Source organism: Puma concolor, chromosome A1, assembly GCF_028749965.1.
Source record: "Puma concolor isolate L17-30 chromosome A1, mPumCon1.1.hap2, whole genome shotgun sequence".
Lineage (NCBI taxonomy): Eukaryota > Metazoa > Chordata > Mammalia > Carnivora > Felidae > Puma > Puma concolor.
The window spans coordinates 97,222,196-97,238,904 of NC_141667.1; the positions used below are offsets into that span (position 1 = coordinate 97,222,196).

The 16,709-nt window shown below is 34.0% G+C and overlaps 1 protein-coding gene across 3 annotated transcripts in view; it reads left to right on the forward strand.

Annotated features, from left to right (window-relative positions):
• Positions 1–16,709, forward strand: part of HOMER1 (homer scaffold protein 1) — a 143,602-nt gene that overhangs the window by 64,293 nt on the left and 62,600 nt on the right. For 2 of the 3 annotated variants that reach the window (XM_086698046.1, XM_025923849.2), the window contains exon 5: positions 8,314–8,453. The exons of the other annotated variant lie outside the window; for it this stretch is intronic. In XM_086698046.1, coding sequence (XP_086554172.1) covers positions 8,314–8,453 — 140 coding nt within the window. The remainder of the gene's footprint in view (positions 1–8,313; positions 8,454–16,709) is intronic. 3 annotated transcript variants of the gene reach the window in all.

Genomic DNA, 16,709 nt, shown 5'->3' on the forward strand with positions numbered 1-16,709 from the left:
TCTTGTTTCTCTGATCATAACATGTCTTTATTTAATTGGCCATGAGCAAGTTGCTGGTAAGATATCTGCCCCTCTTTGATGGTAGGAATGTCTTTAAGCCTTCACTTTCATCAAAAGAGTATATCCAAGATGTTTATATATGGAAAATACTATGAAATAGAAGGACTAAAAAAGATCTTAAGTTCATCAGTATTTGAGAGCCAAAATACACTGACCTTAAGTTGTCTTTTCAAAACATTTGAAGTCTGGTTGCTAATTTGATGTACAAAGCAGAGTAATATTTTTAAAAATATATACTTATTTTCATTTCCATTTCCTCCCCCTCCTTTTTGTGACATTCTCTTACATATGTCATTAATATCTCTGTTTTACTTTGAAATATATGACTGCTGGCCACTCTGATTATACTCATCTGGAGAGTAGAGTTTGATTCTCCCTGATTTAACCTAACCTGCTAAATTAACACTCTGCCTGAAGAATAGACTACTACTCAGGAATTAAGGGGATCAAGAAGTTAAATGGAATAATTGATAGTGGTAGTCACTCAGTTGGTCATAGCTTTTGAAAAGTATGGGTTTTCAAGTGAGACAAACTTGTACATAATTTTTTTTTTTTTTGTCACTATGTGATATTGGGAAAATGGCTTCACCTAGGTCTGTTCATACATGTGTAACATGGGAATTACATACTTACACTACAGGATTGTTGGAGAGGATAAATATGATTTAATGGCAATGTCAAACGATAATGGCACTAATGTAGGTTTTATAGCCTGTTTTTTTTTAATCTGGGCTCCAGCCCTTACTAGTTTGTTTTTTTTTTTGTTTGTTTGTTTGTTTGTCTTTTTTTTTTTTTTAATTTAGGCAAGTTATTTTTTTTAATATATAAAATGAGAATAACAGTATCTCCTAAAACTAATATAATACTGTATGTTAATTATACTGGAATTAAAATTAAAAACTTGATGGGAAAAAAAGAAACAGTATCTCCTTGGAGGGTTGTTGTGAGAATTAAATGAGGATTACAAAGTGCTTATTATATAGTAAGTGCTTAAGTGCTAACAGCTGTCATTGGTGATGTGGCCTGCATCAGAGTACCCTGGAAAACTTATCAGAACACAAAATGCTGAGTCCTACTCCTGGCATGTCTGATTTAGTATGGCTGAGATGGGGCCTGAGAATTTACATTTCTGATGACAGCATTCCAGGAGATGTGATCTGGGACCACACTTTGAGAAGCAGTGCTGTAGACAAACTATTCCTCATCCCTAAGGGCATGTAATGAAGAGAGTCGGGCATTTAGAACCGAGTTAGCTGCTTCCCCATTCTTAAATTCTTGGGCTAAGTTTGTACACTTGATAGAATGTGTGGTCATGTCAGATAGTCTTTATGTTGTCTTTATCAGGAAAAAACAACTCCAGGAATAAGTTGAATCATGTATTTGTTGTTAGTCTGTTTCATGTCCTTCTTTAAATAACAGACATTAATTTAGAACTTCTCCTCTTTTGGAGATCTTCTCTTCTTGTGTTTCCATGGGAATCTTTTAATAATCTTGACATAAAATCAAGAGGGATGATTGGCTTTAAAAGGGGCTACATAATCAAAATAATGCAATTTTTTCTTCACTGGAGTTTAGAAAAAAATAAGTTTTAGCTGACAGTTCACTAAGACTTTTAAATGGAGTGAAATATTAATGCATTAGTTGTTTGTAGTCAAACAAAAGTTAGGTTCCCCCCTCCCCATATAAATTGTCAGGTTGTATAGTATTAGATATGTTGTAGCCTCTTAATCTATATTTAGACTAGCTTTTTTCCTCAGATTTTTAAAAATTCACTTTATAGAAAAAGTAGAATATGTCTGTATGTGTATATTTAAAGAAGGAACAAAGTTTCTTTAGCTTTGTTATAAATACCATAATTTTTTAATGTTCATTTTAATGGTAAATTGTATTTACTCAAATGAGGCACTGTTTTTTTGTAACTGATTGTTAGTATCTCTGTGACTAGCTATTTGATTTTCTACAAGTCACTTGACCTGCCTGGGTAGTAGTTCTTAAATCTGTAAGGTCAGAGGTTTGAATTATATGATCTCTTCGGACACTTCAAGTATAATAAATCTCATATACTTCAGATTTTCTTAAAAAAGGATGTTACTTGCTATAACATGGATTTTTTTTGAAAGGTGGTCTGTATTAGCCAAGTGTTACTAGTATGAACTGTATTAGTTACATATCTAGCGTACAAATATACCATTGGAATTAGCAAATGCCTATAAATTAATGTGATAATTTCTTACTATCACATAACAAAAGTGGTTTTACTGAGCCAAATAGCTCAAAACAATCTCAGGAAAGGTTCACTAGAATTCTCTGGATATTATGGTTTGCTGTCCAAAGTAAGGACAGTGGACTTAAGAGTCTCTAATCCTGTTACTTGCCTCAGTGGAGTATTTATCCATTTCTCTATTGGGTTTACCTCCTAGGTCTTTGCAGTGAGAATAGAGAGGAGGAAATAGATATGACAATGGTGAAATTGACCCAACTTGGAGAAAATACAGCAGTTGAAGGAATGGTGAGGGAGGCTGATAAAACAGGAGCTGTATGTTTTTGAAACTTCTATTGTTGTTTTGTAGCATGAACTTCAGAAGATTTCCACTTCACATACTGAATTTGTATCCTAATTGAGCATCAGGGTATGTGTCCTGTATGTAGTTAGATATTTTGAATTGGAGCGAAGTCTCAAGAGTCATCAACAAGTGAGTATAGTTAAAGCTATAGGAGAGAATGACATCATCCAGAAAGAAAGTAGAATGCAAAGATAGGGGAAGACAGGGTCAAAAATTGTCATTTGAAGATTGTCACTTAAATTGAAGAAGATACAGGGAAAGACACTGAAACGTGGTAGGAAATGAGCCAGCAGGAAATGTTAGCACAGAAGTCAAGAGAAGAGCATTTTCAGTTGGAGGCGATGATTTGGCAGTGTCAGAGGGGGGTTCTAGTAGGATGAAACTTAAGAGTACTTTAAACCTAACTGGAGTTCATTGGTAATTACAGGTGGACTGTTAGTGAAGAAAGGACAATGCGAAGTAGTTTCTAGAATTAAAGGAAGTAGAATTGGTGATTTTAAGGTATTCTTGAGATGGAAATGTTTGATAGTGAGAATAAGGTCACAAATACTTGTTTCTTTTCTATGAGGAGAATTAGAGTCAACATGATAATCTCTGGAGGATGTGAAGCTAAGAATATTTCTTTTATGTATGTGTGGGAGTGATTTGAATATGTTTTTAAATGTAAGGAAGGAGTCAGTAAAGGACAAAGAGAAGAATAGAAAGAATGGATCATTGATGGAGCATTGTGCAGGGGAAGGTAATGTAAGCGAGGAGTTAGAGACAAATGAGCCACTTCTTCATCTGAGACAGGAGGGAAGGATAAAAATGAATTCAGATACAGGTAGGAGGAAGGCCGAGGAAACCCATGCCAGTTTATTTCTATTTTCTCTGGATGGAAGAGTTGGGTCATTCACTGAGAGGAAGGACAGCTTGAAGAGAGAGGAGGCTTGAACACAGATTTGGAACAGCTGTTAGGTAAAGTAAAAAAGAAGAGTCCAGTGGGAGTAGTAAGTAAAATTAAAGCTTATTCAGTATTTCAAGAGCATAATTGAAGTCAGAGCTCAGGATTATTTTCATGACACTAATCAGCATACCTAACAGTATTTTCTCTCAAAACTTGATAGCTTGGGCACGTAAGAATAGAGAATGATGGTTCAGTTGATGAGAATTGGAAATTGGCAAGATAGTTATTGTGGAAGGTAAAGGAATCCCCCAAATTGGGATGATGCTAGTGAGAATATCATTAAGGTGATTGGCATTCTGGTTTAGGCTGAGTGTAGAGAGATTGCACCTCACAAAGTAGGATAATTGCAGAGGGCCAAAAGATACCAGGTTAAAGAGCAGGTTAGGTTGAGAGGATAGGAGGTTGTACAGCACCTATTACCTGTTGGAATCAACATTAGTAGTTGATAAGTTAGTGAAAAAAGTCAGTTTCGATGATGAAGTTTTTAAAAAATCTTTAAAAATTTGTAAAATAAAATTCAGTAATACTGTGTTTTATGTATTCGCCAATATTTTTATTTAAAGGTCAAGTGTTCTCTTTGAATATGAATCTTGATTGGAATTCCATGTTCTTTCTGACACAAACCATGTTCATTAATTGTCAGCAATTTCCTGTTTTCCTTTAAGTAGAGCTGACTCTTGTCACTTGCAAAGAAATCTGAGTATGATAGTAGATTTTTATGTCATTTTTCTGATACTATATGGGTAGCATATAATGTATGTTATGTAATCGTTTATTATATACAGCGACTTCAATAGTGGATTTTATTTTCTAGTCATTTACCTTTTAGTCATTTCAAAGGATGTAGTTTGATTTTCATCAAAATAACCACTCTAGGTTTGCATTCAGATTTTATCAATTTGTATAATATGTAATTGAACTATATAATGATATGAATACAATTGGCATAAACATGTTTGGGACAGATACAGCTGATTCTTGGTTATCATTTAATGCAGCTGGTAGGTACGAGAATATGCAGAATAGAGATTAACCCAGTAGCACTGTGCATCAGTCCGTACACTTTACATAGGGAAGGAAGAACATGAGTTAATCTAGAGTCAGTGTACAAAGAGACTCTGTGGTTGTCAGAAAGTGGGATTTCAGAGATGGTGACCAGGTAAAGGGAATGCTTTGTGATAGTAGACATTTATCTTAACCTTATCTTCCTTTATATATCTTTTTGCCCTTCTGTGTCTCTTCCCTAGCATTTTTTTCCGTATCCACAGCCATGGGAACTCAAAATCCTAAGGTTGTCCCTCAGTTTTTCCTGTCTGAGCCTCTGCCCAGAAAAGAGTATTCTCATCTTCATTTAAATACAAGCGACAGGAAATAGAATAAGTCTTCTTTGAATATTTGTTAAATGATTAAGAGAAGAGGCTCTGTTTTACTGAAGTCAGAAAGGGTGAAACTGTAACAGGAATTTTCATTTAGTCTTTATTGGAATTAAAGGGAAGATGTTAGTGGTATTTAGTCTAGTGGGGAAGGGCAGTGCCATCACATCCTTCCAGCCCACTCTCCTACTACAGCACAGATACCAGAGAGGATGTTGGTGATACTACCCTAAGGCCTGGAGAGAGGGCCCAAGTCATTTGTTTTTCATGTTTTACGTTTTCGTATTTTATGTTTTACATTTTTCATTTCTCTTATCACCTTTGGTGTATGTATATACATACATACATATATCAAAGAAGGTATTGTGTGATAATTTTTTCCTTAAAATGGCCATATTAGCTTAAGAATGTCTTTCTAGGGGCACCTGGGTGTCTCAGTCAGTTTTAAGCATCTGACTTCAGCTCAGGTCATGATCTCACTTCGTGGATTCAAGCCCCACATTAGGCTCTGTGCTGACAGTGCAGAGCTTGCTTGGGATTCTCTCTTTGCCTCTCTCTCTCTGCCCCCTCCCCACTTCGCTCACTCTCTCTCTCTCTCTCAAAATAAATAAACTAAAAAAAAGAAAAAGAATTAACAGCACTGTAGAAACAAAAAATGGAATGTCTTTTTAAAGACAAATTACCCTTTTTTTCTTTGAAAAGTTTCTAGTCAAATAAATACATCTCCAAGTTTTTTATTTTAATATTTGAATTAAAGATAGAAAATGTTGACTTTATGGAAGGTACACCTTTAGGGACACCTGAGTGGCCCAGTGGGTTGAGCACCTGACTATTGATTTTGGCTCAGGTCGAGATCTCACAGGCGTGAGATTGAGCCTGCATTGGGCTCTGCACTGACAGCATGGAGCCTGCTTGGAATTCTCTTCCTTTCTCTCTCTCTCTGCCCCTTGCCTGATTTCTCTCTCTCTCTCTCTCTTTTTCTCTCAAAATAAATAAACATTTTTAAAAATTACACAAAATTTAGATTAAAAAAGAACTAGATGTTTGGAATATGTTAAATAAAACAGCTGTGCTATTTTCAGCATATATGAAATTCCTGGAAAGTTTCACAGAATACTTTTCACTACCTGTGGGGCAGTTAAAAGTCAAAGGAATCTCATTTTCCTTTTATGCTCCAATGCACTGTTGGAACTCTTTCTTAGGATTTTATGAATTTTTAACCTGCTTTAAAAAAAAAAAAAAACATGCTCTGGGCTTTTTGTTTTCACTTTAGATATAATGTCTAGGGTAACTAAATCTACCTTTCATTAAATATAGCTAATATTCAAGTTTTCTAATGAAAAGCTTGTTGAATTGCGATACTGGAATTGTCGCAGCCTCGATCGCTTTCTTCCTCTCCTTCCTTCTTCCTTTTTCTCCTGCCTCTGAAATGGTTTTTCTACTTCAGTAACATCAGCTTTCCTAATCCCCCCAAGACCCATGCACCCAAACACTCATTTTCCCCCGAAGGCAGTGAGAACCAGAAATGAAACAACTGTCCCTCTTTCTTCTCTCTCTTTTAATCCTGATCTACTTTTGTTCCTCACACTCATATCAGTCAATTCTAGCAAATCTCTAGGTGAATCCTTAGTTGCTAATGCTGGTTATGCCCTTTCAGGTTAACAACGTAACTTATTTTGTTCTCATTTCCACCGAATCAACTTAACTGTTTAGCTGATTGGACAGTCCACCTTGATTATTTTAGTTTGGTTTGGTCTTTCTTGGAGAGAAATAGCTCTGATTAATTTCTTCTTGCTGCTTAAACTTTTTCCGGCTGATTCACGTGATCCATAACTGACCTAGAAGTAACCACCTTGGATATGGTTTTATGTTGTAACATTATACTGTAAACCTTATTCTTGGACTGACCATCAATTACTAGAAACAAAGAGGATTTAGGAGAATGAAATTAAAGGTCAATATGGAAATTCCATTAATAATTGAAAAATAGTGAAGTGATAAGGTGGAATCAAGAAAGTAGCCTTTTGACCTTTAATAAGCTTGTATAATTAATAGCATTATGGTATAATGAGTTAAAATATTTACATATGAAATAAAATACATGCAACTTAAAACCAGAAACCCACAAAAGAAAGTTACCCTCACCACAGTAATATTTTCTATATTCCTAACATTTCTCCATGTACAATATTTTTAGGTAAAGTATATAAACTATCATAATCTAGATATTTCCTTATATTTACATATTTTTCTAATTCTAAGCATTTTCCTGTATTACACATATTTTTCTTGATGGTTGGTTTTTTTTTGTTTTTTTTTTTTGTTTTGTTTTTGTTTTTGTTTTTAAAGTAAACTCTAGAGTAGAGATTCCAGTCCAGTAGAGATCAGGAGTCATATGCTCTAGGAACTAAACCAGCTCAGGTGCCTGTCTTGTTTTTATTTGAAGAAAACCTGTATTCTTTCAAGTTGGCAGATGGTGACCATACCTACCCACTCTCCTCTTGGACACTGATGTTTTCATTTTCTTCACTAGCATAGCCTAATATTTCAGTTGTAAACTTTCAGTGCCCAGAGATCCCAAGGGGTCCCCAGAGTTGCACTTTAATGATCCCATGCTAAGATTGCCCCTGGTTAACAGGTTTGTCCAATGAGCCCTTGTTCTGATCTCTACTAATACCAAATTTAGATAATCTTATGATGCAGTGACAATAATAAGTGTCAGTTTGAGCTGCATTTTAAAGCCCACTTGTTTTCCAGAAGAATAAATTAAGTTTGCCTTGATAGACAAATCTTAATTAAAAGTAGAAATAAGACAGAAAATTTTGTGAAGAAAAATAATTCCATTATGAGTAACAGGCAAGAAAAGCTGAAATAAACTCACTTTGTATATGTTACAGAGAGATTTCTGGCTGCTTTTGTAGATAACTCCGGAACTGAAAAGTAGGGCAGATAAAAAAATTAAAACTTGATTTCTTTCTTCCCTTTGCCTTCCTACTTCCCCAAGTAAAATCACATTTTCTTCCATTTTTGTGCTATCTTCTTTTTCTTCAGTAATTCTTTGAATATCTTTTCTTCTAACCAATTAATTGCTTATATAAACCCAAAAGCTTTTCAATTCTTTGAAACTACCTTTCTAAATTGTGTTATCTTTACATTTCTAAATTGTATTGTTTCAGATAATTTTATGAGTTGCTTTGCTTTAAGAAATTATTTCTCCTTTAAATTTCCTTTTTTAAATCTTTGACTCATATTTCAATGGAAATATGGTTTGTAAGTAAACATACATCAGAGTCACTCTTAACTTGAAGATAATCTTGTGTATTTTAACAAAAGCGTAACACTTTTATCCCCTACCTCCCTTTTTTTAAAGGAATCAGCAGGCGGGGATCTTCAGTCTCCTTTAACACCAGAAAGTATCAATGGAACAGATGATGAAAGAGCACCTGACGTGACACAGAACTCAGAACCAAGGGCTGAACCAACTCAGAATGCATTGCCATTTTCACATAGGTACAGATTCAATTCAACCATCATGATTAAGTAAAATGTGTAAATATGGAAACTTACTTGGTTTTAGATAAATCTTGCAAAGTTACTACCCTGAGTGAAAATTCCAGGTCAGTCTTTTTTTTTTTTTTTTTTTTTTTTTTTTACTTTTTCTGTTAACCTCAGAAAGGTTTTTATAATTTATAGTTTATGGATGGCTAGATGGACTGGAATGAACATTTCCTTTATGTAGAAAAAGGGCTACCTAGTTAATTGCAGCACAAATCACTTTTCAGTGAAACAATATCTTATTATAAATCTCTTCTCTCTTTTTTTTTTTAACACAGCCGTAAAAGGCCTCTTTGTTAACCTGGTTTCCACTTTCATCTGTGTTCTTGAGGGTTATACATTTTTTTAAAAAAACAGGCTTCCTACTCTGAAATTAAGCTTTACCGTACTCTTAGAGGTGATGTCACCATAGGATTTCACAGAAGGAAACAAGTTATTGTCACTTCTATTAGTGTTAATGTCAGATTTAGATTTTGCATATCAACTAACAGAAGATAAATCTTCACATACTTCTGAATTTTAAAAGAATTTGGTACTTGAAAAAGATACAATGTATCTTAAATGTGTTCTAAACCAGTTACATTAATTATTTGCTATTCTGTGGTATTTTTAGGATGTAGGGAGGTATGTGGAACTGTACCCTTGTAAATGTAAACAAAAACCTATTAGTCACTGTCTTAAAATTAATTTTCATCCTTTGGAAACTTTTGACTAGGTAATTTTAAATAAAGTTAAGAGATGCACAACATAGGAAAACTACTTTCTTTTCAAGACCACTTCTTAAAAAATCAAATTCTTTAGCATATTCAGAAAAATTGTGAAGTGATATCATCCAAACTCTTCCATGAGAATTCTAATTTCGATTGAATTTGTTAACTGTTAGAGGCAGCATAGATTTATACATATCAGAGACAAACATTGAGAGACCTCATGGTCAGATTGAGGAAGAAGAAATTAGTTACAGGGTTTTTTTAAGAATGTGTGAGGAAAACTATTTGATTTTGAGGTATTCTAATTTTGTTCCTAAAAATGCAGTAATTTTGCATAAAACAGTAGACATATCTTAGAATTATCATGGAGATCATGCTTTAACTATTGCAGTGTAAGCATATTCTCTTTTCTGTTGTTACAAACATTACTGAACACATGAAAATTTTTGAGTTCCCTGAAGACTGCATTTTCACATTGATTTATAAAGTACACACTTTTTTTGAATATACAATTAGAATTAAAGAGCAATGTGATTAGTATGTAGATTTAAAAAAATGCCAAGGGAAGGAAAAATTTTATTCCTATTAAATTTAGCAGACCCATTTCAAAGACTTAAATGCACTGCATATAATTACAAACTTGATTTCTTTGGCTAACACTTAAATGAGCCATGTGCATTGAATACTGTAGCTTTGGAAATAACTTTTATATTTAACATTTGTAAAAACTGTTTCTGCTTTACTTTATACACCCCAAATTCTCAGAATGTTTGTTTTACTAATCCTTTGTACTTGAATTTACTAACTAGAATTAGTCATCTATTGATTTTCTCTGTTCCTGGGAGTCTAATAGGACTTACTTTGATTTGAAGATACAGCTTCTTTGGTAGAATCTATAGATTAGCCATGGAGATATTTTGAGTTCTGAAAAGAATTTAACAGGTCATTTTAAGCTTTTAATTATGTTAAAGGTATTAACACAATTTTATAGTTCTCCTGTTAGAGTATTTTAAATACTCTTTAGTTTATAAGATTTTTGAAGATTATTTTCTGAAGTGGTTTGATTTCCACCTGAAATAGAAGACTGAATGTTTTATAGCCAATGTTAGAATCCCAAAATAACAGAAGAGACCTTAAAGATGGTATAAACCAAGATCTTCCAAACTGGTAGTTTGAAATCAATTTAGGTTATTCATGGCATTCTGAGAAATGAAACATAATAAAATAGGAAACATCAGAGTAAAATCACGTTAAAAGTAGAAACTTTATTTTAGTCCTATACAGATTTATGTGTGTGTTCTGGATCATGGTGTAAAACGTCCAAGTTTGAAAATGTGTACCTTTGACACATGAGGAGACTAAATCACAGAGGTTAGGTGAGTTGTGCTAGGTCACATTGTTCAGTAGTAAAAACTTTAGTAGTAGTACAGATCACCTTTTGACCCCAGTAGGTACAGCCGGTGGTTAATAGTGTATTTTAGCTCCATTCCCATAACATGCACATTGTTGTCAGGAAGTTAATAACTTCCTGTCCTAGGAGAACTCTGTAGACATAGGATCAGTGTTTCATGAATTAGAAACACAAAGAATATTAAAGTAATCTTCACTTAAATCTGAAACTTGTGTTTACACTTGAAACACTTTTTTTTTTCCCCTGGCAAAGGAAGACAATTAATGTTTTTAAAGCTTATTTAGGCTATTTTGCCTTTTTTTCCTTATTTCAAGAGAAAAGAATGAACAAAAAATATTTTGCCAGCATTTCTCTGTTCTGCCATCTTATTGCTACATAAGGAGCAAAACACTCGAATGTCTATGTCTATGTGTTGTCCTTTGTAAAGGAAGGATATGGGGAACAGTGATCTAGTTATTCAAGTTAATTAAGAGTTGATGGTGTAATAGCACGTAGCAAGACAATTTGTGCTCTTAAAATTCAAACTGTATGCCTAAATCTCATGAATTAATTAACATACCAAAAGAAAGCCCTGATTTTCATTTGGTCCTGAAAATTTTAGTAATGTTGCTACAGTTGGCTCTTTACTCTCTGTAAGTTTTATGTACTTTTTAAAAAGTACTAGCTTTAAAGATACAAGCAAGATTTTTTTTGTTCCTCTTTAAACTTATACAATTTTTCATATGTTTATGAAAGAATACTGTAATGAACTCCCATTAGTGCATCACCCAGCTTCAAGAATTATGAAGAAATGGCTAATCTCAATTCATTTCTATCCCTGCACACTCTTCCACTTTTGTATTATTTTTAAAACAAATCTCAGACATAATTTCATCCGCAAATACTTTTTAAACTACTTTTTAGCTTTTTAAAAACTTATTTACGAGGGTAGTACAGTTTTTTATATTCTCTAATTCAGTGGCATTATCAGGTTACCTTGAATTATTTACTCTTTGATTTGTAATTATACTGCTGAACTAAATTTTGAAATGTATGGGCTGTTAAATACTCCGTAGTCAAGTGCTAAAGTACTGTTTTATGCCCTTGCCGTCAGCTATGCAAAAACATTCTAAGTTTCAATAAATTAATACATTTATAATGTATTTATTTAAATGCTTTTTTAAAGTTTAGGGTGTGTAAACAAGGGAGTTTGTGAGGATGAAAATATTCACTAATTTCTTTGAGGAAATAGCATTACATTTTATCTAACTTGCTATATTTTCTTAAAATATTTTTTAACCTAAATGATAAAAATCATTTTGGGACTGAGCAGGTATACACTGACCAACTGAAGTGTTCAGGGCATCCTTTGAGACCTTAGTCTTGGATTAGCTATATACTAAATGAAGAGCTATATGCTAATAGACCAGCATATACAGTTGGGTGAAGGTTTTGTTTTCTCCTCCCAGGGAGTTACTGTTTCTTCATAACATTGACTGTATAGAATTCTGAAATTACTTGTTAGCACTTAAGAAGAAGAAAATATAGGATTTGTTTTTTTAAGATTTAAAGCTGTTTAAAATTCTCTTGGAAATAGTTAATTTTATTAGTGTCCTGGTGTTACAACGTAATACTGAAAACTAAAACTTTTTATTTTGTTCATTGTAAATTTATGCTCCCAAATATACAGGAATATGTTGATAAATAAGTGCTGTTACCATATTTCTGAGAGTCCAGAACAGACATACACATGCATTAGTAGTTCGTGAAACTATTTTTGTAGTGACGAATTTTAATAACGTTTTGGTTATCTTAATGGAAAAAAGGTTCTTTTAAGCACTGATTATATTTACATTCTTTTAATGTTTCAATAATATATTCTTATGGTGCTGCTAGAACTTCTACATTTTGGGGGTACTGCATGTATCTTCTGTTAAAGAGATTTTTCTGCCACTTTGTGTGTTTCCAACAGATACTCATTAAAGGATGTATGCAGAAATATCACTCTTTAGTACATTGATTTTGCTTTAAATCAGCATAACTATAATTTTACTCAAATTTATGGAATCTGGGTGGGTTCATTTCATTCCTATTTAATAGATTAATTCATCCATTATCAGAGTTTCAGAAAGCTACTATTTTAAAACTGATGAGGGATTTTTGTACAGTTTCAAAAACTAAATTTCATTGGAAATGTTACACACAGTTTTACTTATATGTTAGAATTGTTAAGAAGTGCTTTATCTTGAATCAAATACAGTTTGTACTGACTTGAAAGATGATAGAAACAAGAAAAAAGTTTTGAGTTCTGGGGTTCTATACTCTCCACAGCTGTGCCTTCTGTCTCCCCCTTTTATGGATAGTAGGCAAAATTTACAAGATTTTAGTTGGGAACTAAAATAGATATAATTTCTGTGACTGACTCTTGTTTGGATAAGATTTTGTGTGTATGGGGCGCCTGGGTGGTTCAGTCGGTTAAGTATCTATCTGACTTCAGCTCAGGTCATGATCTCGCAGTTCCATGAGTTCGAGCCCCGCGTCGGGCTCTGTGCTGGCAGCTCAGAGCCTGGAGCCTGCTTCAGATTCTGTCTCCCACTCTCTCTGCCCTTCCCCTGCTCATGCTCTGTCTCTGTCTCAAAAATAAATAAAAATATTAAAAAAAATTTTTTTTTAAGATTTTGTGTGTAAAACTGGGACTTGAGTTCACAAGAAGTGCTTTATCATGAATATAATTATAGATAAAAATTTAAGTTGTAGGATTTCCCTTATAGTAACAGTTAAAAATGACATAATTATTGTTATTTTTCCACCATGGAACCTCAAAATTTAGAGTAGGCTTTTTAAAAATTAACTAAGATTATGAAAGATTGTAACTTAACAATTTAGAAATGTCAGAATTTCCTTTACCTTCATTGTGAACAGGTATCATTTTATAAGAGGTGCTATAGTAATTCAGTAATAGATACAATTTACATTCTCTGGGAAGTGAGAAACAATGTATGTATTTTTGAATAACAGGCAATAAAAAAATAGAGTTTAGTGACCCGAAGTGTTTACTTTATTAGCTTTCTAAATAAGTATACTTGAATTTTTACTTTGCATTTTTCAAGAACTAATCCTTATTCTCTTCTAACGTCTTCCAAAATATTTTGAAGAAAATGTGGAAATTTGCTGAAGCATTTTTTCAGGTGTTAACACTTAATACAGGTTATTTGTAAGAAGAAAAATACTATTCATATGAGACAAAGACATTACTAATTCACCTCCATCAGGGATTAGTCCCTTCTCCTTCTTCCCCCTACCAGTGTCATTAATAGGAAAGAATGTTTACCAGTCCATTCCAGTGATTGTGAGCTTCTATTTTCAAAATTACTAGCTGGAGTTAGAGGTGTGGTTATTCACAATGGTACAGATTGATCCTAGATTAACTATGATCTCTTCCCTGTAGAGGGCTTTTAAATTTCCTTTTATTGTTTCATTTCTGTTTTTAAAAGACCATAGTGGAGATTATGTTGGAAGGGAGGTATGTGATATGGATAGTTCTGTTCTAGGACTTAGAGGAAAATGTTCTTTGAATTTGGCTTCCCATTTTCCCTCTTATTAGAGAAGTAAGGGACAAGATCAAGATGTGTACAGAGGCAGAGGTCAAACAGGCTATGTAAATGTGTGACACTTGTGGTGTGGAAGAAATGGTGAGGTCTGTAGTAAAGTGAAGTGTGCAAGGTTCATCTGAAGGTAATAAAGTTTTTAAAAAATAAGGTCACACAGAGGGGTGGGGACTAGATGACCCATCCGGTTTCTGGTCTACACTTTCCAGAGGAAACTTTGATTCACGTATGGTTTAACTCATGGGAAGAATTTTAAGCAATTTCTAGCTAGTAATATTTGTTGTTGTAATAACTTATAAACTCTTGGTGGAGGTATTTGGGAGGATATATTTGCAGATGAATCCTGGGTATGTCCTCTTTGGTGACATATTACTCTGACAGGTGTTCGTTCACAAACAAAAATCACACAGTTTCAGTGGCATGGTATATATATAGACCACTCCATGGTCATCAGATGAGGCTTCCTCAGCCTCATCATCCTGTGCTTCTGTTGCTGTTGCCCCAAATTGCTTGTAGTTCTCCATATAGCAGCAACCATGCTGTTTCTCATCTGCAAGTCTTTGCTTCCTTGTTTTGGGAATGTCCTTCCTTCTCTTTGCAATGGCCTTGTACCCACACCCCATACTGCCTACCACCCACCTCTGCCTTTAATTCAGCCACCGACTGTTTGACCCCTACATATCCTTCAAGCTTCAGCACCACTGCCTCCAGTAAACCTTACTCTGGTGCCCTCATGTTGAGTTACATGTCCTCCTCTATTAAATCTCTATTACCTCCTAACTTAATATGTGCAGGTTAACATGAAATTATCAGTTTCTCCTGCGGCAGGGATTGTGTTTTATCCATTTGTATTCCTGGTGTTTAGCATGGTAGACAGTCAGTAAATATGAATGCAACAGTTTCCCTTACAAAAATTGAGTACATGCACTGAATACCCTTGGTAGGGCTTCAGTCAACTGAAGTTACACCTACAGGTTCATAAAACTTTGAAACTAAAATGTAAAACTAGCTATATTCTTTGAAATTCAGTCACTCTTAACAAATTTAAGTCTTGAGTTTAACTGACTTAGTCTAATTTTCTTCGAAATTTCCTAGTTTGTATAAAGAAATTTTAAAAATAGTGTGTTAATAAACAATGTTCTTAAGTACCTGAATAACGTGAAAGATGCTAAAATGCTTTATTGTAACAGAATAATTTTTTATCCTTTTGATAATAATTTTTCTTTTTATCTAAAAAGCACTGCAGAATGTTTCAGTGATGTATTTTTTTTTTGTAAAATTAGGCAATACTTATATTCTTTGTTTTTAAAACCAGTTGTGACCAAAATGTGTTTTTTAAAAATTTCATCTCTTACCAAGGTCAACACAAGCACTTATTATTTGACTCAAAGAAGTGAATTTCAGGACTACTGATTTTTTTTTTAATTAAGAATTGTACTATGTACATTTCACAGAAGTAAAGATTGAGAGAACACATTTCATATGGCAATAAGCTCACAGTACACTGAAAAGTATTGAAGGTAGTCATGCCCTAGGGACTAAACCTTCCTTATAGGGTATATAAAATGTAAATATGACTAACCAGTTAAATAAATGTACATTTTACTTGTATTAATTTTCCATCATTTTGCCATTTTCCTCTGACAATTTAACTTGGCCGTGTATCCAGTGGAAACAAAAGAGTTAATTTTTATGACTGGACTAAACTGAAGTCTAAACGTCGATATTAGAACTTTGGAGATAGGGGCGCTGGGTGGCTCAGTCGGTCAAGCGTCCAGCTTTGGCTCAGGTCATGATCTCGCGGTTTGTAAGTTTGAGCCCCACGTCAGGCTCTGTGCTGACAGCTCAGAGCCTGGAGCCTGTTTCGGATTCTGTGTCTCCTTCTCTCTCTGCCCCTCTCCTCCTTGCGCTCTCTCTCAAAAATAAACAAACAAATAGAACTTTGGAGATAGAAGGAACTTTATATTACATAGTCTACCCACGTCATTTTACAGAAGTGGAAGCGAGTCCAGGGAAGGGGTATGCAGCATCAGTGTTTGCTAATGGCTAGATTAGAACAGAGAGGTCTCCAAAGACATTGATCATTAGGGTCCATCCTGGTTGAGGCAGCACTCCTGCTGCTAAACTCCAAGAGGGTTTGTTTTCTGTGTCACATTTCAAGATACTTTTCATCTGGATATTTGTCATTGTTCAACCCATATTTACCATTACTTGTTAAATTCATCTACTAGATTCTTAGCTTGTGGAGTAAGTCTTACTGGCTTGCATTTCTTGGTGTCTCATATAGTTTCAAGCCATTTAGATATGTAATAGATAAATTAGTGAATTTGTTGAGCAAATAAATGTGTGTTTTTACCATTACTGAGATGACAGAGAAGTTGGTACATCTTGATCATTACCAAGAAAAATACACCATATACTAGACAGGGCCGACAAAGATAATATAAAGAATAATTAGTTTAACCTTTTCAATTCTAACAGGATCCACTTAGCTATTAATATT